The sequence below is a fragment of the Pristis pectinata genome, chromosome 20 (assembly GCF_009764475.1).
Source record: "Pristis pectinata isolate sPriPec2 chromosome 20, sPriPec2.1.pri, whole genome shotgun sequence".
Classification (NCBI taxonomy): Eukaryota; Metazoa; Chordata; class Chondrichthyes; order Rhinopristiformes; family Pristidae; genus Pristis; species Pristis pectinata.
In genome coordinates, this window is record NC_067424.1 from 33,395,489 (window position 1) to 33,423,473 (window position 27,985).

A 27,985-nucleotide genomic window follows, 5' to 3' on the forward strand; every position below is an offset into this window, starting at 1 on the left:
AGGTTAACTTGCAGGTTCAAAGTCGAGTTTATTGTCATATGCACAAGTACATGTATTCACAGGTGCAACGAAAAACTTACATGCAGCAGCATCACAGGCACATAGCATCAGATAAGCTGCATTCCCAAGTAAATATAAATTAAACATAACTTGTACACAATTTTAACAAGAAAGAACACAATTAGAACAAAAAAAGGTCCATTTTAGTGCAAAGTGGTCATGGTATTGTTAACTGTAGGTTGAGTCAGCAGTAAAGAAGGCAAATGTAATGTTAGCATTCATTTGGACAGGACTGGAACATAAAAGCAAGGATTTAATGCTGAGACTTTATAAAGTGTTGCTCAGACTGCATTTGGAATATTGTGAGCAATTTTGGGCCATATCTAAGGAAAGATGTGCTAGTCCTGGAGAGGGTCCAGAGGAGGTTCACCAGAATGATCCCAGGAATGAAAGGTTTAACCTATGGGGAGTGTTTGATGTCTCTGAGCCTGTACTTGATGAAATTCAGTAGGGTGGGGGGGTGGGGGGTGGTGTGGAATCTCATTTGAAACCTACCAGATACTGATAGACCTGGACAGAGTGGACATGGAGAGGATGTCTCCATTAGTAGGATAGTTTAAGATCCGAGGGCTCAGCCTCAGAATAAAGGGACATCCCTTTAAAACTGAGCTGAAGAGGAATTTCTTCAGCCAGAAGGTGGTGAATTTGTGGAATTCATTGCCACAGAGGGCTGTGGAGGCCAAGTCATTGGGTGTATTTAAGGCAGAGATTGAAAGGTTCTTGATTAGTAAGGGGGTTAAGGGTTACAAACAAAAGGCAGGAGGATAGGGTTGGGGAAAAAAAAATCAGCTATGATTGAATGGCAGAGCAGACTTGAGGGGCCGAATGGCCTGATTCTGCTCCTATATCTTATGATCTAATGAGACAATAGTCAGTGGAGTGGTGGGGGAACCTATCATGGTCTCTCACACCTCTTTGTTTGAGAGGCGGGCAGGAGAGGGAAATTGTCCACATGTACCAGCCATGGTGTGATTGCTACATGTGTAAATGCTGCTGCTTGGCAGACAGAGTAATCGTGTATGTTCTATTCCAAGGACAGTACAATGGAAACGTTGTGCTCTGTTTGTATGCCTGTTGATTGTGTATTCCCAATAGCAAGATGTTTACAGATGTCACAACCAATTGACCACTAAATAATAGTAGACTGATTCAGATTTAGGAAACCTCTTCCAAGACCTTTTATTGTCGCACCACATCTGAAGTGACTCGAGGCTAGTCTAGTGCACCTCTTAGTTGCTGGCCTGTTGGAACAAATGACCGGAGAAGCCCGTTCAACTAAACAGCATGACAAGTTTTGAGCCGGGAAGAAACCTTGCATTCATTCAATGCCTTGCAGAACCTCTCGCCATCGAAAAGCACTTGCAGGCAACGAGGTAATTCAGAATTGTAGACACTGCCACTGTAATGTAGGAAAAGCAGCAGCCAGTTTATGCACTGCAAAGTCCCACAAACTGCAGTGAGATAGATGAATAGAAAACATGTTAACGGATGTTGCCCAGGACTTGAGACTGAGAGAGAAGACTGGTGTCTCATTTGAAAGGTGGTAACACTGATATTGTAGCATTTACTTAATTTTGTGCCATGGGCGTCAATGTTAATTTTATTGTCTTTTCTCTGAAACGGGACTTGAAGTCATAAACTTCTGGAAGGGAACAAAGCTACCAATAGTGACCTGCCTGCCAACAGTGAGAAAGTACCCGGCTAGGACCATTTCAATTGCATTCTCCAATGTGGAGGAGGTTGGGGGTTGGTAGGCTGAAAGGGTTTGCCCTGCTAGGTGGATGTGTGCACAGTGAGGTCAGGATCTGAATTCATAAATCGGTATTCCACTGATGCTCTCAATGAACAATGCCAGTATGAGGGCAGTGTCAGAGGGCACTGGGATCCTGAGGGCACCATCCCAGCATGCAGCAGGAGAGAGAAGAATTTTGTTTTTAGAAGAAAGTGATGCAACAAGGGATCTATTTTCCTCGCGCTCTGTGGGGAGTTGACGCGGGGGTTGTTTTTACTCTGACCTTGCGTTCCAAACGCAGCAGAGTCAGCACTTCTCTTTTGTGAATAGGTCCCCTACTTGTTAGACCAGATATTTGCTGGTATGTGTTTCTCACGCTCCCTGCATAGTTTTGGAGCTTGACCATCTCTTCAATGGGACACTTTGATAGTCAGAGAGGAGAAAGAGTTGGGTAAGGTCGGCCTACGTCGTTGAGATCTGTTTGGTACTTCAAGCCTTACCCATATTAGGTTAATGTGACAAAAAGTGCAGAGACTCTTAAAACAGATCGTTGCCGTGGAAGTTGCAAGTTAACTAAACAAAATTTCATCCCTGTATTCTCCCTCCATAGCTGGTCCCTTGTGAAAGTGTGGGAAGTGTGAAGCCTGGCTTGGGAATGGGATTAATTACTGCAGGAGAAATCCCAGGTTGATTGCTTCCCTTCCCTGCGAGACTTCAGAGCTGGACTGACTGTGCCTTTCGGTTTTAACGAGCTGTTGAATTGACAAGCGCCTCTGTTGGTTGTGTTAAATGTTCAGGGCTCTGTCATGAAAAGAGGTTACTCAGTAGACAGGAAAAGATCTAAGGACAGAGTGGGTGTATTGGCTTGTGAGGTGATCTCCTCCTCCAGCATCTCTGAACATCCTTGGGAAAAAGTGCAACATTCCCACTGACTTATGGGAATCCCTGGCCCATTCAACATGGGGAAGGAGCATTCGGGATGGTTTTGAGAACCTGGAGTCAGTGCATCGAACTGCACAGAAGCCCAGCAAAAATGCCAGGAGGAGGAGATCACCTCACCCTGTCAGACACTTCATGCCCCCATCTACGGAGAAGCCTACAATTCCCTCAATGGCCTCCTCAGAACCCATGAGTGGATGTGAGTGATTGTGTATGAAGAAGGGACAGGGTCATTTCAACAGAGAGGGAGAGTAAAAGCTGGCGTAGTGACCCAGGCAGTCAGCAGCCTGTCTCTCATTACTCTTCCCTTCCCCGGGTACTGCTGTGTTAGATTCAACAAGGAGGGGCTTGGAAAAAATCAGCTGAGAGAACCAATTGGTGGCCCCTGCACATTATTCCATCACACATACTAAAACAACAATCCACACACAAGTGTAAAGGAGATAGTTACAAATGAGAGGGGTTAGTTTACAACTGACCATGGGGCATAACTTGCAATCAAATTTATAATGAAACTCTGAATTTGCCATCCAAATTATCATCAGAATACCTTTGTTGGACATTAGACGTTGAAAGGCCAAGTTAATATATTGGAATAATAACAATGTCCCAGTGCTCCCAACCTGATTTGTTGGGTGACCCAAGCAATGCCAGATGCACAATGTCTCTCTTTCTCTGTTTCTCTTTCCTTCCCTCTCCAGCCTGTATCTTTCCTGTCCCTCTAGCTACCCCCACCGCCCCCATACCACTTTCTCTTCTCTCTCCCAGAATCTCCCTTTGCAAACCTCCCTCCATCCCATGCCTCACTCATTTTCCCCTCCCTCCAGAAATGTCTCAAGCCTCTCAATACCACTTCCATACCTATCTCCATCCCTCCACCCCCCACCCTACGTTTGTTGTGTTCAGAAATTTCTTCATAAAACTGACTGGCTACTCCATCTTGGTACCATGCTTGCAGCTGCCAAGGCCTTTAATCTTCGAAATTGCCATCCTAGTCCTCTCCCATCCCCAAGCCCCTGTGTGTTTCCACATATTTTTTTCTCCTCTTGAAAGATCCACATGAAATCTCCCGAAAGATTCGCGCAAGATCAGCGGGGGTGAGGCCGCGGCGAGTAGGAGGTATGCTACAGTGAGCACGGAAGCCTAGGGCATGGACCTGGGTGGAGCTGCCGCAGGTGCAGGTCTTGGTGGTAGTAGCAAATATTCAGATGAGAACGTTGAAGGCCAAAGTGGAAGTTGATTCCTTTTTGCCTGGGCTTCTGGTGTCAAATTTTGTCTGATGTCGGTCTTGCGGGGAGCCTTGGGCTGTTGTGTTGTATTCGAGATGCTGGACGTGGTCATTTGTGCCCTCTTGTTCCTGCCTACCTTAGCTCCCCACCACCCCTTCCTTTGTTGTTCCTCCCTCCCCCTCCACCCTGTTGTTCCTTCCTGCTTCCCGCACCCCCCCCCCACCCCCCCCTCAACCACCCCACCCCCAGACTCACTTGGCTTTTAAGCTGCAAACCTGACTCCAAACATTGCAACCCTCTATTTGTAGGAAATCCTACGAGTTTGAGGACGTGGACGGTCTTAAGCTCCTCCTGACTCCTGCAGGGCATGCAAAGAATCACGAACAAGGTGGCAAGGATACCGAGAAGACGCTTCCCCAAACTCTGTCCGAAGAGAACATCTACGAGGATATTATAAGTAAGGGGTCTAATTAGAAGATGAAAGAATTCTTCGCCGTGTTTGCTTGTGTGATTATTTTCACTCTGCCTTTTGGTGATTTTCACCACACTGCAGCTTTACTACGTGTTGCTCCTTTGTGTAGCTCCTTGTTTATATTACTCGTTAATGAATCAATGGAACATTCTCGAGGTCAGGAGATCAGTACGTGGCTCGCTCAGTGAAATCATGGTCCTAGTGATGCACCACAGAAGTGGGCCCTTCAGCCCATCACCACCATGCCGACCTTCTTGCTCATCTACACTGATCCCATTTGTTTGCATTAGGCCTATATCCAGCACGCAGTTACTGACGATCTCAGTTGTACATTCCAGGATTTTGACAGGCAATTTATAACAATTTCAATGCCTTTCATGTTTAATTGTCTGTCCAAATGCCTAAGCGTAGTAATTATATTTGATTCCACCACCGCCTCTGGCAACGAATTCCAGTTATGGACCACTCTGTACATTTTAAAAAGAAATCTTATCCCTCAGATCCCCTTTAAAGTTCCTCCCTTCTCAACTTAAACCCATGCCCTCTTGCTTTTGATACCCCTTCTACTGGGAAAAGGTTCTGACTATCTTCCCTATCTGTGCACCTCATAATCTCGTACACTTCTATCAGCTCACTCCTCAGCCTTCTCAGTCCCAGGGAAAACAAGTCCAACCTACCCAATCTCTCCCCATCATTTCAGCAGCCGCCGCAATAATTGTGTGTGTGTGTGTGCGCGTGCACCCTCCCCCATGTTTCAGGCTTGTCCATCAGACCCCCTGATCTGGGATTCCATGTATTCATGAACTCTTGACCTCGCAACCTACGTTGTCATGGCCCTTGCACCTTATTGTCTGCCTGCACTGCACTTTCTCTGTAACTGTAAAACTATATTCTGCATTCTGTTATTGCTTTTCCCTTTGTACTACCTCAATGTACTTGCGTTTTGAAATGATCTGTATGGATGACATGCAAAACAAAGTTTTTCACCGTACCTTAGTACATGTGATAATTATAAATAAATTACCAATATCAATCCCAGAATATGGAACTTCATTTTCCTACTTTTCTCCCCAGCTTTTCATTTGTTTTTAAAACCTTCCTAATTCTCTAACTGTCCATCCTATTGATTTCCCTCCCAAGCGATAGCCCTTAAGACGTTACATCAATTCAAGCACAAATACACAAGCTGGAGTGGGATATTGGATCCCACATGCCAGCACCACTATTCAGTAAAATAGAACATAGAACAGTACAGCACAGGACAGGCCCTTCAGTACACGACGTTATGCCAAACTAATTAAACCAATGACTCCTAATTAGTCTAATCCCTCTTCCCTGCACATTGACCATATCCATCCCTTCTCTGCATATTCATGTGCCTGTCTAAGAGTCTCTCGAATGCTCCTATGCTATCTGCCTCTACCACTACCTCTGGTACTGTATTCCAGACTCCCACTGCTCTGTTTTTTTATATATAAAAAATTACTTTGGACATCTTTTGTACTTTTCTCCCCCTCACCTTTTAAATACATGGCCTTTAGTACTTAACATTTCAATCCTGGGAAAAAGATACTGGCTCTCTATCTATGCCTTGCATAATTTTATAAACTTCTATCAAATCTCCCCTCAGCCTCCACCTTTCTAGAGAAAACAGCCCCAGCTTGTCCAACCTCTCCTCACAGCATGTCCACCAAACCTGGCAGCATCCTGGTGAGCCTCCTCTACACCCTCTCCGAAGCCTCCGCATCCTTCTTCCCATAATGAGGTGACCAGACGATAAGATATCTTTATTAGTCACATGTACATCAAAACACACAGTGAAATGCATCTTTGCGTAGAATGTTCTGGGGGCAGCCCGCAAGTGTCGCCACGCTTCTGGCGCCAACATAGCACGCCCACAACTTCCTAACCCACACGTCTTTGGAATGTGGGAGGAAACCGGAGCACCCGGAGGAAACCCACGCAGTCACGGGGAGAACGTACAAACTCCTTACAGACAGCGGCGGGAACTGAACCCGGGTCGATAGCGCTGTAATAATGTTAGGCTAACCACTACACTACCGTGCCTGCCGAACTGAACGCAATACTCTAAATGTGGCCTCACCAAAGCTTTGAGGCTGTAATGTCGTGGAAAAAGCCTGAAATCGTGGCTGAGGCTTGCACCTGAAGCCACATCAGGCAAGAAAGGTACAGGCAGCCACCTGGCGTATGTGGGACCGTACCTTGGCAAGCGGCAGTGTATTTGGAGAGGGTAAGTCAAGGGAAGAGCGCATCCATGAGGTTGGAGTACAATGGAACTACAAGGGAACTGGGCCCGTGGCCAGCATAAGATTCAGCCTCTTGTTACAGAGCGGCCTCCGTACAAGCTTCCTTCTCCCTGGTTGGAAGTGGTCCAGCAGTTCCCTGGAACGTAGCTGCGATACTTTACATCCCCTGTTACAAATTCCCTGTCAAGATCCTGGAATGTACAACTGAGATCATCAGTAACTGTGTGCTGGGTCGGTTGTGGAGAGCTGTGAGAAACTCAGGCCCTCAGCTTCCAGATGCCTTTGATCCTCCTCTTTGGTTTCAGCAACACAGCTGTTGGGAGGAACTCGACATCTTGGAGCTGCACAGTTAGAGCAGTACGTTGTATCCTGTGCTCCACTGTCGACTCTCAGCGCCTTGCAAACAATCTGCTGGAGGAACTCAGCGGGTCAAGCAGCATCCGTGAGAGGAAAGGAATTGTCGATGTCTCGGGTTGAAACCCTGCATCCGAGCTGAGAGTGGCAAAGCAAGACGGCCAGCATAAAGAGGAGAAGGCGGTGGTGAGATAGGAGTCCAAGGTGACTGGTGCACTGAGGCGGGGTATGAGGTGATGGGCAGGTTGCACCGGGTGGGGGTGCAGTCTCTTGTGCCTCCACGTGAGTGTTGGTCAACAGTCGCACGGTAGTGTAGCGGTTAGCGTAACGCTATTACAGCGCCAGCGACCCAGGTTCAATTCTGGCCACTGTCTGTAAGGAGTTTGTACGTTCTCCCCGTGTCCGCGTGGGTTTCCTCTGGGTGCTCCAGTTTCCTCCCACATTCCAAAGACGTACGGGTTAGGAAGTTGTGAGCATACTATGCTGGCGCCTGAAGCGTGGCGACACTTGCGGGCTGCCCCCAGAACACTCGACGCAAAAGATGTATTTCACTGTGTGTTTCGATGTACATGTGATTAATAAGGATCTTATCTATCCCCACCTAGAACAGGAAGATGGGCACATGGGGCCAACTCGTGCCTGTTTTGGAGAGTGGAGGGCCGCATTGTTGTCAGGTGGAAGATCTTGGCCTATTAGGAAGTGCAGAGTGCTAAGTGGTTCTTCACTAGGTGGTGAACAGTGTGTTCAATAAATTGTATTTAAATTTAAAAAAGGATTCAATAACCTGCCTCATCTATTTGGTCATGATTTGAATTTCAATACCACGCCAGCATCCACTCCGGTCATTAGTGAAGGATTTGTTGGATGTCCTTGCAGAATTATGTAGTATTGACAGTACACTGGTGTAATTGGGCTGGAAGGGCCTGTAACTGTGCTGTATAAATAATAATTAAAAAAAAGAAAATGTCCATTGGCCACACACATCCCTACCAGTAAATAAACTCCACGTGACTCCACAATCAACATATTTCGTCTAATCCCAGCGCTTAATCCTTCCTATAAATGGAAGATGCTGAGCAGTTGCTTACATCCAGGACCAATATCCAGGCATCCTGCTGTATTGTATTTGATGCACCATCTCCGAGGAGAAGGCGCTTATTCTTTAGGAGTGACTGATAGCCCAAGAAGATGACAGTTGAGCAGACCGATATGGTAGCTGATAGTCTTCATTCCTTTTCCCACCAAACAAACCTGGAAGAAGCCTGACCTGTCCTGTGGGGAAACTGAATGCCTATAAGGAATTCCCAACTTCGCTGCAAGTTGATTACATCTGGGGTTCCACTATCAAATGTAATGCATTCCAGTTGGCCAGTGCTCAAAGCCAGACTACCTTGGATCCTTAATTGCTTGCATTTATATTTCAACAAGGACCACTCTTTGTTTATACTTATAAAAACACAGGAGACCATTGTGCCCATCAGGTTGCTGCTGGCTCCTAGCAGAGCTCTTCCCCCTCTTGTTTCCCTATTGGGGGAACGGGACTTGTTCTCTTTTACGCATGCATCAACTCCTATTTTGTCCTCTTGCTGCTTCCCAATATTGAGTGGAAATGCACAGAAGCCAATTAGCCTACCAGCATGTCTTTGGGAGCACCCGGGACAAACCCATTTGGTCAAGGGGAGAACGTGCAAACTCTTCACAGACAGAATCAAGCCTTGGTCCGTGGAGCTGTGAGGCAGCAGCACTGACAGCTTCACCACAGTGATGTCCCATTAGAAAATGACCAGGTATCAATCCAACACTAAGAAAAGTGATCCTTCTGTTTTAGAGAACACAGTCTGGCACATTGAATGGTGTTTCCCCTCTGAGATTCAATATAAAGTCAAGAGATAGTCATCGCTCACCCACCATTTGCATTGTTTGTTCCCAACTCCTGTTGGGTCTGTGAGCAGACAGAACCCACCCAGAGGGTGATTAGGGGAAAAAAAACCTAAGATCCTGATGGGGAGTGACAGAGTAGGTGTCGATGTTTTCAATAGTGGGACAATCTTGAACGAGAGGATATAGTTTCAAGTAAAGGGGGCGATTACATGGAAATTTCTTCTCGCAGAGGTTGATGAATCTGGAATTCTCTGACCCAGAGTTGTGGAGGCTGCCTCATCAGAAGAGCATAAAACAGAGGCAGATAAATTTTTGGAAGACTGGGGGATATCGGGCTATGGGGATCTGGCACAGAAGAGGAGCTGAGTCCTGGGGTAGATCAACCATGATCATATTGAATGGTGGGGTGGGGCTGAATGGCCTACTCTTATTTCCTAGTGTTCTTGTATTCAGAAACAAGGCATTCTGATTAGCATCCTCCTCCTCTACTTTTGTTCCAGGTCCTTCCAAGGAAAATCCATATGAAGACGTCAAATTCACCCCAACATTTCTGTCCAGAGGGAGGAGAGTTTGGGCATCGCCACCCAGTCGACCCAGGAGGCCTCCAGAGGTACGAATGGTCCTTTATACCTCCTGGTTCTCGGGACCCCAGAAATAAGTGGATGTGTCAAACAAGTGTATGACCTGGGTCCATTTAGACATTGGAAGGAGACATGCACATGTACATACATGGTATATACACAGAACACTTTTTGCACCCTGTCCCAAAGCACCTTGAAGTCACTGAGATTTTTGAAATGTGGTCCCTGTATGGTGTAGGCCAACTTAGATGCAGTTGGGTCCCACTAGCAGCACCCTTGCATCGCTGGCTGGTTGAGGGACATGTCTGGGCCGGGGCATTGGAACATGGAACAGTACAGCACAGGAACAGGCCCTTCGGCCCACAATGTTGTGCTAAACTAATTAAGCTAATGCACCTAATCCCTTCTGCCTGCATGTGGTCCATATCCCTCCATTACCTGCATATTCATGTGACTGACTAAGAGCCTCTCAAACACCTCTATCGAATCTGCCTCCGCCACCACTCCTGGCAGTGCATTCAAGGCAGCCACCATTCTCGTGTTCTTGTTTTAAAGAAAAATTTGCCCAGCACATCTCCTTTTGAACTTTGCTCCTCTCACTTAAATGCATGCCCTCTACTATTAGAAATTTCGACCCTGGGGAAAAAGATACCATCTGTCTGTCTATGCCTCTTATAATATAAACTTCTATCAGGTCTCCCCCCAGCCTCTGCTGCTCCAGAGAAAATAACTGTAGTTTGTCCAACCTCTTCTTATAGCACATGCCCTCTAATCCAGACAGCATCCTGGTAAACCTCTTCTGTACCCTCTCCAAAGCGTCCACATCCTTCCTATAATGGGGCGACCAGAATCGAATGGAACACTTCAGATGCGGCCTAACTAGAGTTTTATAAAGCTACAACGTAACTTCCTAACTCTTGAACTTGATGCCCGGAATAATAAAGGCAAGCATATCATGCATCAACAATAGTGGAGGAGGCCATTCAGCCCATCTGGTCCATACTGACTCCTAGGGGAGCAGTGCCATTCTATTTTTTTTCTTTCTATTAGAGCCATACAGCACGGAAACAGGCCCTTCGGCCCAACTGGTCCATACCGACCAAGATGTCCAATCCAAGTTAGTCCCATTTGCCAGCATTTGGCCCATAACCTTCTAAACCTTTCCTATCCATGTACCCATCCAACTGACTTTTAAATGTTGTTGTTAAACGCAGGGCTTTTTCTGCCAATTTGAACTCAAAAGGAATGCTCATCACTGAAGCAGACCCATTGGACAAAGGGAACACCCATTATCCCATCCTTCTCACTGTGGGGAAGCAACAGTGAACAACTAGAATGAGTGGTCATTGTGGTTTATAAGGACACCACTGGGCTTTGCTGACTGATTTGATCATTTATCTGGCCAAGCATTCTAGTTCCTGAAGGCCCCATATTCTAATCCCTGGTGTCTGCTCCGTTAGTTGGCTTCAAATGGGATTCCACAACTTGTTGAGCAGGGCACATGTTATACTGTGTGAGCACCAGCAATATCACCACATGGACCACTGCGGTTCAAGAATGAGGGCCACCTACTCCCTTGCAAGGGCAACCGGGGATGGGCAGTAAATGCTGCCGATGCCAACATTCCACAGGTAATTATTTGGCCCCCATCGTTACTCAGAGTTGATGGGATCGTGATCTAGCAACAAAACATACAGAGATGGGGCAAGGGTAAGACTGGGTGTCAAGCAGAGAATCTGCCCACTTTTGAAGGGCACAGTGTAGCATCCATAAAGCCTCCCTTATTTCCCTGTGCCCACCCCCATCAACTCTTTTTTTTTTAATACCACTAACCTACAAAATAGGACAATTTGTGGTAACTAATTAACCTTCCAGCATGTCTTTGGGATGAGAGGAAACTAGAGCACCCAAGGGAAATCCGCTTGGTCAAGCAAGAACATGCCTATCTGCACAGATAGCACCCAAGATCAAGTTTGAAAACGGGTCACTGGAACTGAGGTAGCAGCACTAATTGCAGCACCACCGTGCTAAACGCTCACGTTTCAAATTATAGCCAAGAGACTGTGTACCCACACCAAGAGGAGAGACCATGACTTAATATTCGAAGGTATGTCCAATGGTGCAGCAGTCCCTCTGTTCACTGGATTTGGAGCATCAGACTGGATTATAATCCTGAATTAAAAAAGATTGTGGTTGGAATATTCAGCAGAAATATTGTAGTTGTACAAGACATTGGTGAGGCCGCACCTGGAGTATCGTGTGCAGTTTTGGTTGTCCTGTTATAGGAAAGACATCATTAAGCTGGAAAGAGTGCATAGAGGATTTACAAGAATGTTGCCAGGACTCAAGGGTCTGAGTTACAGGGAGAGGTTGGGCAGGCTGGGATTTTATTTCTTGGCGAGTAGAAGATTGAGGGGTAACCTTAGAAGTGAACAAAATCATGAGGGGCATAGATAGGGTGAATGCACACAGCCTTTTTCCCAGGGAAAGGGAAATCAAAAACTGGAGGGCGTAGGTTTGTGAGAGGCGAAAGATTTAAAAGGGACTTGAGGGGCATCTTCTTAATGCACATGCAACAAGCTGCCGGAGGAAATGGTTGAGGCAGGTACGATAACAGCATTTAAAAGGCACTTGGACGGATACATGGATAGGAAAGGTTTAGAGGGACGTGGGCCAAATATGGGCAAATGGGACTAGCTTAGATGGGCATTTTGGTCGGCATGGACGTGTTGGGCCAAAGGGCCTGTTTCCACGCCGTATTACCCTGACTGTATCGGTCAGCTTCTGTTAAGACAAAGTTACCATTTTGGGTTGATGACCCTTCATCAGAACTACGAAAAGTTAAGAAAAAAGAAAGTTTTAAGTTGGAGAGAAAGTAGAAGGGTTGAGGGATCAAAAGGGAAGGTCAGTGAAGGGATGGAGGCCAGCAGAGAGCGAGTGACACAGAAGGCCGGTGCCAGCCGGAACAGGTGGTCAGAGTTGGGGGCAGTGGTGTACGGGGAATTAAATTGACAGGGAACTGGTCACCCTCGCAGACTGCTTTGCAAACCACTGGCATTCGGTCACCCAATGTGCACTTGTGACTACTTTGTGAGCACTGAATACAGTACAATAATTTGGAAGAAGTGTGAGTGAATCATTTGGGTCCCTGGGCAGTGAGAAGGGAAGAGGTAGAAGGGCAGGTGCTGAGCCTCCTGCAGTTGCACGGGAAGGTGAGAGAGGCCGATCGGGCCTTTGTTCAAGGAAGAATTGAAGGTGTGGTGGTGGTGTAGAGGGATTGGATGTGCGTGTGGTAGATCAGCCGGTTGGAACCAGGACACTAGAAACTATTAACGTGGCAGAGGGTGTCAGAAGTGTGACAGACGTAGGTGGGTATAGACTGGAGGACGGGAGAAAGAATAGATCTGGGTAGGAAGAAGGGAGACTGAAACAATAAGTCTACCAGGACGGTCCTGCTATTGAATCTTGAAGGAGATAGAATCGGGCCATGTGTGTTGGGTGGTTGAGGCTGAGGGAAGATCCGCAATTGAAACCAAGTTGGTGACTGTCTGGGAGACGATGGTTTGGTGTTCACTGGTGACGCTCTGGCCCAGTGGGAGGTAAGAGGAGGTGTCTGAGAGTTGACGTACAGCCTGCGCGAGGAAGAGGTCTGTTAGCAAAACTTTTGTCGATAGGTCTGATGGCATTGGTGAGGTTGGTTATGTGAGCAGAGAGGGTTAGGCTAGAGTGAGTAGGTGCCGTGGAAATATCTGAGAAGGTCCATGTCAGGCCAGCGACTAGTCATGAATAGACAGGGTAAGATGCCAGAGCAAGGCATCCAGGTCGATCGAGACTTCTGAAGAAAGGTTCATGAACTGGAACAAAGACTCCAGCAAGAGAAATGGGTGTGTAAAAAGTGGGGAAGAAGAGCTTAACGTCATGTAGTCAGAATTAAGTGAGATAAGGATGCAGAGGGATGGAAGCAAATCCTCTGGTTAGAACTGATCATTTGGGATCAGGAGAGGAAACTGAAAATGCTGCAGGGGGTCAGACTGGGAGAGAGGTGGGATCAAGGGAAGAAAAGTGTGTTCGAATTTGGGAGTTGCAATTTGCAATATTCTTGAATCTCTTTGGTTCGTGAGTGACTCACATCCATAGTGTCATCCATTGGAGCTGGATTCTCTTGATGCCATGAACATGGGTCACAGAACTTGACTACTTTGACTAGATAGCAGGAGGATACAAAGAATACCAATGATCAAAGAAGTGCAGCAAAATTGATCCCTCTGCTTTGGGAATCCAGAGCAAGGGGAGCCCAGCCTTAAAGGTGTTCTCTTCGGTAGCTAATATCAGGGAACTTTTCACACAAAAGGTAGTGGAAAGTTGGGCAGTCTTCTCAAGAAGGCTGTCGCAGTTAGCGATTAATTCAAAATTTCAAAGCTAAGATTGCTAGTATTGTGTTGGGTAAGATTATTGATGGTTACAGAACAAACCAGGGTACGTGGAATTACAATTCGGATCAATTGTTATCTTACTGAATAATTGGAGGGTCTGAGTAACTACCACTAGCTGCGCTGGACAGACTGTGAGGCATACCTGCCCCAAGCTGTGCGTTCAGTACAGCAGAAGTAACTGAGTTCAGAAATGCCTGAAGTAAAGTGTGCAAGCTGTATCTGGGGTGAGTTGGGAGGGAGCCTTTGTATCCATGGCATGGTTTGTAGCAGCAACCACCAATCTGCAGTGGAAACCTTCCACTTCCCCTCAGGCTGAGGGCCAACGAATTCATCAGAAATGCGACTGTGAGTGTCACTGTTTGCAGTGGCAGCAGCGGTGAAGAAGGTAATCAGTTTCCAAGGGTCTGCTCCCTGGTACTGTCCATTACGCCAAACGTCACAGACCAACGGGCTGTTTTTAGCTTCCTTTTTGTCTGTCTCGATGTTGGAAGGCCTTTGCGTTGTTGTGAAAAGGTCTCCCAAGGAGCCTTCATGGACTTGATGGCTGGCACAGATGTGGTAGGCCAAAGAACCTGTTTCTGTGCTGTGTGCCTCTGTGAAGACTGTTCTGCAGGCAGCACAGCTTTCCAGTGGCTACATCCACTCACTGAATGGAAATTGGAGCATGCTCCTAGCTCTCCTGAGGGTTCTTGGCCTGTAGTGCACCTAGGTGGTTCTCTGCAGTGACTGCAACAGCTTGACTCCTCATTGAGTAGTTGAAACCTCGACCTTGTCAACAAATCAGTATTAGTATACAAGTGCAAGTTTGTTTTGACGGACTGATGCTGTTTAATGACTACAGTGCCCTGATTGGCTTTAAAATGAGGCAAAGAGCAAGTGAGAATCTAGCAAACTGCTCACCTAGAAAGAGGCACTAGTTTTGGCAGATATTTAAGCATTGTGCAAAAGAAAGTTACAGATTAGGCAGTGCTATTTCCCAACTCCTTGAGGTCAACAATGAGCAACCTCAGTCTAATATTTGTATGTTTATCCCACTATTGTCAGCTCCCACCAAAACCCCCCGGTCTCCTGGGACAAGCTCAGGAAAGTAAAACGTTGAAAGTTGCAGACCAGAGGAAGGTTGGTAAAGACTGCACAGTCCCTTTGCTTCGCTCCAGTCCCCTGTCTGTGCCGGGCAATCCTGAAGATTCTGTCGGTGGAGACGTGTTTGTGAAGAAACGAAAGAAGATCCCCATGGTGAGTTAATTGTGAGATGCAGTTGTTTGTTTATACAGCAGAACTCTGATAATCCGCTATCCAACTATTCTGAAATCCCACTGTTTTGGAATCTGGCTCACCAGGTGATGTTTGCCGCTCTCCCTTCCTTCTCTCTCTCACTGCGGCCCCACTTCCCATCCTCCCAACTCTCTGGATTCACCAGAACATTTTATTATTCTGCTATGTAACATCTTAAAGTGTTGATTAATAGGAATAACGTTAGATCGTCTGGAAAATCTGCTCGTCTGGCACCACCAACTCCCGAGCATGCTGGATTAATGGAGTTTTACTGTACCTGCAATTTTAAGAGAACAGTGATAGATTGTCACTTAGGATAATTCCTATCGGAGAGTGGTGCGTTGTGTTTGGTATGTTGTCAGGAAACTGTCTGAATTAACAGGTGTCCAAATTTTAAGTACAGTACTTAGTGATTACACCTTGTATTATACAATGCATTAGGTTAGAGGTTCTTACCTGTGTTATTAGGAAGTGTGACAGTTTGTGTTTTACCCCCACAATAAACAATCTCCAGTACTTTGTAGAAGGCCATCATCTCATTGGTATACTGTGATAAGCAGAGTCCAGTATTCGGTGACACAAAGAGATTGCAGATGCTGAAACCTGGAGCAAATAACAAACTGCTGGAAGAACTCAGTGGGTCAAGCAGCATCTGTGGCGGGTAGGAATTATCCTGATGCAGGGTCTTGACCCAAAACATCGACAATTCCTCACAACCCACAGGTCCTGCTCAACCCGCTGAGCTCCTCCAGCACTTTGTTTTTTTTTTCCGCTCTGGTGTTTGGTGAATGCTGCAGCACAGTATCTTGTACTTTTATAGGAAGCCATCACCAAGTAGTTGCTGCTCCAGTGCTAATACCTAACTGCCGCACTGCAGAAAGAGCCTTCAGTATTTGCTAAGCACTGCAGCATCATACCTTACAGGTCCCCTGTGTTAAACAGTCTCCAGCAGCTAGAAAGTGCAATGCTGCTATGGTGAATGACTGCTGTCATTTTCTTCCAGCTGGTTTCGAAAATCCAGGCAGTGTACAATGCAAAAAGAGGAAAGAAAAAGGTGAAGGCTCTGACATCCACGGGACCAGAGTCCACGCCACAGAAAGGTGCAAAAATTTACATTTGTATGTTTATACTGAAAGTTCCCGACTGAAATGTAAACAGTATAATCCAGAGACTCCAGACTTTGTGTCACACACTAGAATTTTTTAAAGGTCTGTGTAAACAATTTTTCAATGAAAATCTAGTTCTGGTATAGCCGTGTGAAAATTTATATAATATAGAAGTCAGTTTTACAGTAGATATTTTTAGTTCCTGTTTTATTCAACAGAGTAAGTTCCACTCACTGTGGCGAAGTGTGGTGTTACTGCTTATTCAGCAGGATATCGTTTATTATGAAGCAGAACAATGACAGATTGTCACTTCAGATAATTCCTATCGGAGGGTAGTGCATTGTGTTTGGTATGTTGTCAGGAAACTGTCTAAAAGGAACTGGCTGAGAAAATTGGTCGATAGTAGTAATTCAGAATTGCAAAACTCTCGACGACAAGTGCTTTACGTCCCAAGAATACATGCTGGTTTAATAACCATAAACCAGTGACTAATCGGAAAGGATGGTTGGAGCTGGTGCCATGGCTTGCCTTGGGTGTGCACTGCCAAAGATCACCGACTGACCCACAGTGTAACTAGCAGGTGGGAGCCAAGTCAATGAGATGATATGACGGACAGAAATCTCATGCCACAGGTAATGCTGCAGGTTTGTTTCAGGAGATGACCTTTCCCCTGATTAACCCTTCCTGTGAACTATTCTTGCTGGGCAAGCTGAGGTTGACCTTTACACATTTGGATGCTCACCAAAGGGGTCAGTTGTGGGTGCCTACTGGAGGAAGTCCTGTGTCATTGCTCACACTGGATGGTCTGGTCTCTAATCCTATACAGTAATGACCTAGAATCTGTGGTCAGTAGCAAGCAGTCTCGTTCTCCACTGACCCACTTGCACTTAACCTTGTGTGGTTTCCACAGCAGAAATCCATGGTCCACAGCCTGTCCCAACCCTCACCAAGATCCTGCATGCCAGCAGGAGTTTGTCCATTGTGCTGGGATTACAAAATGGGGGCAGACTGCTGTTTTAGACAGTCATCAAAGCTACTAAAACTGTGAATATCTTTGGAAGCCTCTGATATTCAGATACACTCAAGCTATTAAAATTTTTAAATAAAAAGTTAGAACTTAAAACAAAACTTTGGGGGGAAAAGCATTTAAGCACTCCTTTTTTTTAAAAAAAAAATTAAGCATTGTTACTAAGGATGTGATTAAGCTAGGGAGGGCACAGAAAAATTTCACAAGGATGTTGCCTGGGTTCGAGGGCTTGAGCTATAAGGAAAAATTGGATAGGCTCGGGGACTGTTTTACCCTGGAGCGAAGGAGGCTGAGGGGTGAGATTACAGAAGTTTATAAACCTGACGGCATAGATAAGGATAGATGGTCTTTTTCTCGGGGTAGTGGAGTCTTAAAAACTAAATGATAGAGGTTTAAAGGTGAGAGGTAAAGATTTTAAATGGATCTAACAGGCAAGTTTTTCAGAGGGTGGTGGGTATATGAACAAACTGCCAGAAGAGGTGGTAGAGGCAGGTACAATCAGTGTTTTTTTTTAAATGCATTTTGACAGGTACATGGATAAGAATGGTTTAAAGGGATATGGGCCAAATGCAGGCAAGTGGGATTAGTTTAGATAGGCATCTTGGTTGGTATGGACAAGTTGGGCCACAGAGCCTCTTTCTGCACTATATAACTCATTAAGCACTTAAGCATTTAAATAACAGTTAAGAAGTCCAAATTACCAAATCCCTCTCAGCAGTTTTTCTCGTGTTGGACTTATTCAAGAATCAGCCACACAGGCTGGATCTGGTTTTCAGCAGTGGTGGTGCAGTGGTTAGATTACAGAATTAGTAATGGTGGCCTAGACAAACAATCCAGGGACCCAGGTTCAAATCCCACCACGTCACTGGTGCAGTTTAACTTCAGATTATAGCAGCAGCAACAATAACCAGCTGTAGTAATGATGACCACAAGAACTCCTAGGTTGTTGGAAGGAAAGGGCAAAGATAGATTGAATGATTGGATTAAAAACCTGGCAAATGGAGTTTATTGTGGGGAATTGTGAGGTCGTACACTTCTGTAAGAGGAATCAAAAGGCAGATTTTCATCTGAATGGAGAGAGACTGGGAAATCTATTTGTTCTAGTGAATCTCAAAAAGTTAGCAGGCAGGTCCAAAAAGTAGTTAAGAAGGCAAATGGCATGTTGGCCTTTATTGCAAAGGGGTTGGAGTTTAAGAATAGGAGGCTTTGTTACAGCTGTACAGTGTGTTGGTGAGGCCACAGCTGGAATGCTGCACACAGTTTTAGTCCCCTTACCTAAAGAAGGATATAGTAGCATTGAAGGCAGTCCAATGGCGATTCACCAGGCTAATTTGTTGGGGTGAGAAGGTTGTCCTATCAAGAGAGGCCGGGCAGTTTGGGTCTGTACTCCTTAGAGTTTAGAAGAATGAAGGGGTGACCTTATTCAAACAAAATCCTAAGGGATCTGGACAAGGTAGATGTTGAGATGTTTTTGGTAGTGGGAGAGTCACAAACAAGGGGACAGATCTACAAAATAAAGGGCCGGTCATTTAAAACTGAGGTGCATAGAAATTTCTTCTCTCGGAAGGTAGTTAATCTCTGGAATTCTCTGCCCCAGAGGAAGGTGGAGGCCAGATCGCTGGATATATTTAAGGTGGAGATAAATAAATATTTGAAAGGTCGAGGAATTGAGGTTTATGAGGAACTGGCACAGAAGAGGAGTTGAGGCCAGCACAGATCGGCCGTGATCATGTTGAATGTTGGGGCAGGCTTGAAGGGCTGAGTGGCCAATTCCTGCTCCAATTTAATAGTGTTCGTGTGTTCAAAGGACAAAGGTAACTGATCCCTTCACCAATCTCTTGTCTTAAAAATGGAAACGTTCCAAACGATTGGACTGTTTAAAGTCTGGGTACAAAATCCATCTTGTTCATTCAAGAGCTAAGAGAGCTATTAGATGGAAGGGTTTCTGTTTGCCTTCACCTGGGGCAACATTTCATAAAGCCTACTCTTGGGGTTACATATTGTCAGAGACACAACCTTGCTCTGGTCAGTAGCAGATGTGAGGTTTGACTTAATTATGGATGTTGAACAGTCCATACAACAGCCCTCTGAATAGGAGAGTGGGTGGCTGATGGTATCACAAGTATAATGATGCTGGGCAGCCTGTGTTTCTTGTTGACCGTGGGTTGTCCTGGATCTCGTTTCTTTCCCAATACATGCCCAAAGCAGCACAACGTTTGATAGCTCTTTATTTCCTCGTCTCGGATACAATTTGGGCACTTGCCTCTGAGTCAAAGGTCAGGTTTCAAGTCACACTTCAGAGTCTGGAGCAGAAAATCTAGGCTGACTTTCCAATGCAGCACTGAGAGACGGTACACTCGAGCAGATGGGATGTAATACTGAGGCACCATCTCTCCGTGGGTTGACCCTAAACATTTCCCTTGATGGTATTTTGAAGAAGGGCAGGAGAGATTGTATTGGTGTCCAGCCTCTCCAGCACCTTGGCTAACAGTGCTATTAGATTGCTGTTTGTGAGGATCTTGCTGTTCTTAACTGGTTGCTGCATTTCTGCCACAACTGTATGTAAATACTTTAGGACACTTACAGGTATAAAACAAAAATAAATCTCTTTATCATCTGACAGGTATCCAGCACATTTTGAGTTCCACCATCACTGGCTTTTTCCATTAAGCACCTTGTTAAATCCATTCCTATTAAGAATGGATGATCTAAAATAAGCACCAATAATCTATTCAGCAGATGTTGTAGTTGGAGTGCAGAGAGACAGGAGTCTGTTCCCGGCCTCCCTAAGGACACGAGGAGGAGGAGGAGTTGGCCGTACTCCATCATTCCTGTACCTCAAGTCATCATCCTGCCTGATCTTGTATCTCTCTCCCTTCCCTTGATCCAAGAATCTATTGCTTTTGGCTTTGAATACACACCACAATGTCCACACCCTACTTGTGTAGAGGATTCCAAAGATTTATGCCCCTCTGGGTCTGAGACACTGACCCTTATCCTGAGTCTATGCCCCAGGGTCCTAAGCCCCAGCCTGGGGCACAACCTGCCAACCCCTTGCAGAATCTTTTATCTTTCAACAAAATCACCTCCCCTAAACTCCAGCAATTTCTGCCCCGACCCCTGGCTTCAGCTGCACAGCCCTCTTGCACTCTGGATCCCTGGCTTGCATTCCGGACTAATGAGTGAGATGTATGTTGGACCATCAGGGTTTCCAAACAATCCGATGCCGGATAATTGGTGTTTTACTGTAACAATGTTTTGTCTCGTACCTTATTAAGTGCCTTTTATAAATCCAGATAAACAGATTCTTGCTTCTCTGGGGGAAATGGAGGAATTGGTAACATCACGTTGTACTTTGAGGGTCTGGTTCAGCCATTTTAACATTTCTAATCTCTCTGCATTCTTGTACCTTTCAGATGAGAATAGTGAGACAGAGAGTGATACGGAAGAGCAACAGAAAGGTGAGAGTGACCCAATGATGTGTGCATTTGGATAGGACGTTGACAGTAGTCTTCAATTTTAAACAGTCTCCTGGGATCAGGGATTCCTTCCTGCTGTTCCCTGTTCTAGAGTGGCTTTGGTGAGGTTAATGTAGGAACTGCAGACTCTGCAACAATAGGGCAGGAGTTGCCTGAGTGAGGAGGCTGATGGTTAGTTTACGAGGCACCGCTGATCCTTAGATCGGAGGTTCTCGATACCATTCCGAGTACTACTACTCCACTTAGAGTGTTCGTGGACTGGAGATTCCCAGGAGTTGGTGAGGATGATGAGCATGGCCTTGAGTCTTTGCCTCTGTCCACCTAGTAATCTCTTCCCATGACAGAACTCGGACCAGAGTATCTGTTTCAAGAGTCTGAAATCATGTATGCAAACGATGTGGTCTGCCCAATGTAACTGACTGAGTGGAACAAGGCCTGAATACTGGGAACATTGGCCTTGGAGAGGACGCTGGTTGCTTATCCTTCCGGTGCACTGTCAGGGTCTGAGGCAAGCTGCTGAGGACAGAAGACTAGTGCACTTATGACCTAATTTTCATTCTAATAAAACAAGTTGGCAGTCGGTGTAATATTTCCCATGATAAGTATCCCCCTGAGCTGGCCCAGATTTGCCACATTCCTGCAGTTCACTGATGCAGGCCAAGTAACAGCACTGAACTTTTCATTTTTACAAACCTCTCATGTTCCAACACTTTTCCTGTCTTAGGATTTCCTTATCCTGACCCTCAATGACCTCGTAATGTACGGAGAACATGGAGTCAAATTAGCATGAATGCATCATAGAGAGATTGTAATTCTGAAGCAGCTGAAATTGTAATCCAAAACCAGATCCAAAATATTTCAGGTCTTTGGTGATTGACCATCGAACTTTGATCTGGAGACCTGTTTGTCGTGAGGGACTGGGGCATCACTACCTGATCTCAGATAATCTTGGACTCCAAAATGTAAGGGACAGAGTAGAGGTGCAGTACGGAGATTTGGATACTTGTCCTGTTAGATTTTTTTTTAAAGGCTTTGGTGTGAGAGAGCACTCTTGATAGTAACACAGTCCCTGAAGGTGCTGTACATGTTATGTTTGCAAATTCCACAGTCACTTTCATTCCATCCTATTTGAGAGTTAAGATATTACAACTCGGTGACTTTGCAATTTAGGGTTCTGTTTAAGATATTCGCAGCAGTCTGCATTTTTTTTTCCTTTTGTACTACCTCGATAAACTTGTGTATAGAGTGACCTGTTGGAACATAGAACAGTACAGCACAGTACGGGACTTTTGGCCCATGATGTTGTGTCGACCTATATAAACCTTATCCACATTCTATCTATCCCCCCCTCTATGTCACCTCCCATAACCGTCTATTTTTCTTTCATCTATATGCTGATCAATCGTATCAGCAACCCCCCCCCCCCAACCAGCAGTGCATTCCAGGCAGCCACCACTCTGGTTTTGAAAAAGAAACCTACTTCTGACATCCCTCCACCCCCCCCCCCCCCCCCGCCCCCCGAACTATCCTCCATGCACCTTAAACGGGTGACCTCTAGTATTGGCCATTGCCACCCTGGGGAAAAGATGCTGGCTGCCCACTGTCTATGCCTCTCATAATCTTGTACACCTCTATCAAGTCTCCTCTCATGCTTTGTCTCTCCAAGGAGAAAATCCCTAACTTGCTCAGCCTCTCCTCATAAGACATGCTCTCCAACCCAGGCAGCATTCTTGTAAATCTCCTCTGCACCCTCTCCAAAGCTATCCTATAATGTGACAACCAGAACTGAACACAATATTCCAGATGTGGTCTAACCAGGGTCTTATAGAGCTACAACGTTACCTCTCTGCTCTTGAACTCTATCCCCCGGCTAATGAAAGCCAGCACACCATATGCCTTTTTAACCACCCTGTCAACTTGCTCAGCAACTTTGAGGGATCTATATACTAGAACCCCAAGAGCTCTCTCTTCCTCCACACTGCTAAGAATCCTGTCATTAACCATGTACTCTGCCTTCAAGTTAAATCTTCCAAAGTGTATCACTCCACACTTCTCCAGATTGAACTCCATCTGCCACTTCTCTGCCCAGCTCTGCATCCTGTCTAAATCCCATTGCAACCTACGACAACCTTCTGCACTATCTACTTCACCAACCTTTGTGTCATCTGCAGACTTACCAACCCACTCTTCCATTTCTTCATCCAAGTCATTTATAAAAATCACAAAGATCAGGGGTCCCAGAACAGATCCCTGCGGAACCCCACTAGTCACCGACCTCTAGGTCAAATACTCCCCTTCTACAACCACCCTCGGCCTTCTGTGGGCAAGCCAATTCCAAATCCACACAGCCAATTTTCCATGGATCCCATACCTCATGACCTTCTGGATGAGCCTACCATGGGGAACCTTGTCAAATGCCTTGCTAAAATCCATATATACCACATCCACCACTCTACCTTCATCAATCTCTCTTATCACTTCCTTGAAAAACTCTATTAAGCTCGTGAGGCGCGACCTGCCCTTCACAAAGCCATGTTGGCTATCCCTTATAAGACTGTGCGTCTCCAAATGCTCATAAATCTTGTCCCTAAGTATCCTCTCCAACAGCTTGCCCACACTGATGTAAGACTCACTGGTCTATAATTCCCAGGATTATCCCTTTTACCTTTCTTGAACAGTGGAACAACATTTGCCATCCTCCGGTACCACTCCTGTGGCCAGGGAGGATGCAAATATCATCATTAACGCTCCAGCGATCTCTTCCCTTGCTTCCCATAGTACCCTGGGGAATATCCTATCTGACCCCAAGGACTTATCTATCCTAATGCTTTTTAGTAGCTCTAACACTGCTTCTTTCTTAAGCTCAACATACTCCAACACATTTGCCTGTTCTACACTAACCTCACCTTCGTCTAAGTCCCACTCCTCAGAAGACTGAAGCAAAGTATTCATTCAGGACCTCCCCTACCTCCTTCGTCTCCAGACACATTTTTCCCTCTTATCCCTGAGTGGTCCTACCTTTACCCTGGTCATCTTCTTGTTCCTCACATATGTGTAGAACACCTTAGGGTTTTCCTTAACCCTACTTGCCAAGGCCTTCTCATGCTCCCTTCTAGGTCCCTTCTTCAGCTCCTTCCTGGCTACCTTGTAACTCTCAAGAGCCCTGACTGACTTTTGCTTCCTAAACCCTAAATAATTTTCCTCCTCCCTTCTGGATGGTATGCAAACAAAAGCTTTTCACTGGACCTCAGTACATGTGACAATAATAAACCAATAAACCAATAATTGTCAGGCTGCACTATTGATCCTGACACGTAGTGATACTGCTGGCTCTGTGTGTGTGTGTGTGTGTGTGTGTGTGTGTGTGTGTGTGTGTGTGCGCCTGTGTGTGCGAACTTGCACACACGTTCTGAGACAACTGAAGCAATTGTGGTTGTTGTCGGGTTAGAGCCTCAGTTTCAAATATCATGAGATCATTAGCCTGATTCTCTTGTATCAGCGAGACTGAAAGTTGCTGGAGCTGCAGTAGATAATGTTGTTTAAACTTTTTATTTCTGTAAGTATTTGAAAGCTGACTATCAGTCCACTGGTTAGATACTTGCATATCTAGATAGTGGTATTGCACTGAAGAGGCAATGCTACCTGAGAATGAGTTAGGATCTCTTAGAAAACTACAAAACACTCCTAAGGCTGGGCAGTTTAGCTGCAGAAAGGGTGCTCCCAATGGTGGGGGGACGGGGGTGTCTGGGACCAGAAGTTACAGTCTACAGATAAGGGGTAAGCCATCCAAGAATGTTCTTCTCCCAGAGAGTGGTGGACCTGTGGAGTTCTCTACCACAGAAACCAATTGAAGTCAACTCATTGTTTGTAGAGCTGAAGGGATCAAGGGAGAAAGCTGGAGCAGGGTACTGAGTTTGGCTGATCAGCCACGATAATATTGAATGGGGGGGCGGGTGGGCATGAAGGGTTGCATAGCCTTCTCCTGCACCTACTTTCTATGTTTTTATGGAACCTATGGTGGGGGACAGCACCTTTTAAACAGTCTCATTAACACAACTGAGTTGGGGTCCTGGTATTGGTGACAAAGCAATAATGGCTGTGTGTTAGAGCTAGCTGGCAGAATCATCCACTGATATTGCCATGCATGTGTGGTGTTCCTGCTGACATGTTACTCTGTACTCGTATGTCACCATGTTAACCCACCCCTGAATTTCACCAGCACTGTGTCATCTGATAATAGCTCTGTTCCAATTTATACATTATTCTGTATTGCAGCCTCTCAACTTGCCCTGAAACAGGTTTCTCCTGTTTGATATCGGTGCAATGCTTGTCCGTGGCTGATTGAAGTAATCCTTCTGGCTTTGATGTTTGCAGCACACAGTCAGCGCCTGGTGTACGTGCACTCCACATTGAAAAGGAACACACGATACCAAACCCTTGAGCGAGATTTAATCGAATTGCAGGAACAGCAGCTCTTTGAGTACTTTGTGGTGGTCTCACTTCGGAAGAAAGTTCCCTCAAACACCTACGAGCCGCAGGTCACACAGCAGTTTCCAAGTAAGGTGAGACTGATTGCACACCGTGTTACACATTTAGTGCCATGACAGCTCACCCATGTAGTTACGTATACTGACCACGAATTCCCATGTTTGCTACATGTAACCACATCCGAAGTATCAGGGAATAATTCCTGGTTCCTTAGCGGAGGTCTGTATTACAATGTGCCCCTTCACTCGAGGCCAGTACAACACTGAACTGGGACAGTGTTCCCTTTCACTGAGGTTGGTGCAATGCAGGACTGAGTCAGTGTTCCCTTGCTCTGAGCTCAGTGCAATGCAGGACTGGGATGGTGTTCCCTTGCACTGGGGTCCGAGCAATGCAGGACTGGGTCAGTGTTCCCTTGCATTGAGCTCAGTAAATCATTGGCCTAGAACATGTTCTCCTTCAGTCAGATTAATTGGCAGCACAGAAGGTCAGTGAAGGTTTGGGCACAAATTATTCCCACTGCTTTTACCTGGCACTCAATGAATCCTTTTCCTACCTCCTAGGTTTGAATCATTTAAACTACATCAGCCTTTCTTGGCTTTTCTTTCTGCTACAGACTTGCTTTTAATACACACTCTACCTGTTTGAATTACTGCTGCCTCTATCCCTTAAGAGTTTGGACCCTGTATTTGCTCTTAACTGTCCTCAGCGTTGTAGATCCCTTTGCCTTCATGGTCTACAGCCTTTTAAACCCCAGACCTAACCCAGATGCTGGTTCCTGACTTCCATCCTTGATTATGTCCGGAATTACAGGTCTTGTCTTTCACCTTTTTAAGGTTTAATGGTGAGATTCCCACCACCAATGTTATTCTAGACATCAGCAACAGCGTAGTAATGGCCTACCTCCAAAAGAGTGAAACTAGAGTGTTCCTTAACCTTCAGATTACAGCAGTTTGTTGATGTGAGCAAATACAGGCCAGCCCTGGGTTACCAATACCTGACCTACAGATACCCCTACGTACTAACGAGCTCCCATGATGTTATTAAATTTTTTAAAAGTCTGATGTACGTGTTCCTTCCTATGAATGGCACAACTAGTTTCCTCCCTCTCCACTTTTAGTAATTCTTTCTTATCAGTCTTGTGTGCTTTTGATGCCATTCATGGTGTGGTTGCCACATCAAATTATTTTTGTGTATTTTCCGACTAGCGGACAAAATCGACTTAAGGACATCTGTAAAAATGGAACCTGTTCATTACCTAGTAATGGCCTGTAGGAAAGGACTTAAAAAAGTTTTAAAACAAATTCAATTATTGGCTAGAACTGACAGCAGAGGAACTGGCCATTTGATGTTTTCCGACTGTTTTATTTCATTCCTATGCATTTTTCTAGTCCTGTCCCCATCGTGTACTTTTCTTCCCCCTTTAAATGCAGCAATGCTCAACCCCTGAGGTGCTGAATGCTGCTGGGACTTAAAATTAGTATGGCTCCATTGGTTCTGGATAAGCTTCTGATATGTTGCAGTCTTTGTATCATCTAGTGAGCCATAGGATTAGGTGCAATTGGGGAAAAGTTCAACGTTAATACCACAGAGCATCGATCCACGCATAAGGTGCACAAATTCCTGGGAGCCACAAGACCATCCATTACCCTTTACGTTGTTACCTTAAGTACATCGGGCAAGTGCCCGAATTGTATCAGATCCCTCAGTCCAACAAATAAAGTAAAGATCTAAGTTCATTCTGACTTCAGACAGAAGAAGTATCCTTGACTGAAGAGCGATGTTACTTAATAAATAGATTGTATGGGTGTAAAACTTGTGCATAGTGGTGTTTTGACTCTTTCTGTTCAGGCCGTCCCCGGGTTACCGACCCTTGACTTTTGGACACCCCTACATATGAATGAGCTCCCATAATATTATTAATTCAAAAGTCTGACATGTGTACATATTCATTCCTACAAACAGCAGATCTTGTTTCCCCTCTCTTCACTTTTTGTCATTGTTCTGGTCAGTCTTGTGTGCTTTTGATGCCATTTATAACAATACTGTGGAGTTATAGTTACCATATTGAGTGATTTCAGTGTATTTTCCGATTTATGGATAATATCGACTCAAGGACATCATTTTTTAAAAAAACGCAGAACCCGTTTGTTATCCAAGGAGAGCCAGTAATTATGTGGCCCTGGTTTGTAAGTAACTTAAAGGTATAATGAAATATGATTCAAAATGTGGCAATTCCTTTGCTTTATATAAACAGTCAGTACAAGTACAGGAGAATGTTGGTTGAATCTTCCCTGTAAGCCCTTAAGTTGCTCATCCCAAACGTGGGGAAATCTGGGATAAAGGTCCACATCTGTGAAATTTGCATGGATTGATGTGATGTAGTATGGACACTGGGCTCTAATCAAGCTGCATTTCAAATCTGGATATTCATTGCACTCATGATCATTTCAGTGTTGGCAAACTATCGGGCTGTATTACAAAAATGTAGAAAGTGATTTAAGTTTATACAAAAGCACAATTAACACAAGTAATACGTGAATGTAATTAATTGTTATTCCCACTGTGGTTAGTAGAGTGAGATGAGAAAGGTACTGCACAGGGGTCCATGTTTGGCTGTGATGACAACATGCAGTGTTTCACGACTTTTGACCCAGTTCTTTTC

At 45.3% G+C, this 27,985-nt stretch overlaps 1 protein-coding gene across 8 annotated transcripts in view; it reads left to right on the forward strand.

Annotated features, from left to right (window-relative positions):
• LOC127580787 (DENN domain-containing protein 2C-like) overlaps positions 1-27,985 on the forward strand; it is a 108,487-nt gene that overhangs the window by 46,447 nt on the left and 34,055 nt on the right. For all 8 annotated transcript variants that reach the window (XM_052034667.1, XM_052034670.1, XM_052034671.1 and 5 more), the window contains exons 4-9: positions 4,269-4,417; positions 9,435-9,544; positions 14,993-15,184; positions 16,227-16,323; positions 20,773-20,817; positions 25,210-25,397. In XM_052034667.1, coding sequence (XP_051890627.1) covers positions 4,269-4,417; positions 9,435-9,544; positions 14,993-15,184; positions 16,227-16,323; positions 20,773-20,817; positions 25,210-25,397 — 781 coding nt within the window. The remainder of the gene's footprint in view (positions 1-4,268; positions 4,418-9,434; positions 9,545-14,992; positions 15,185-16,226; positions 16,324-20,772; positions 20,818-25,209; positions 25,398-27,985) is intronic.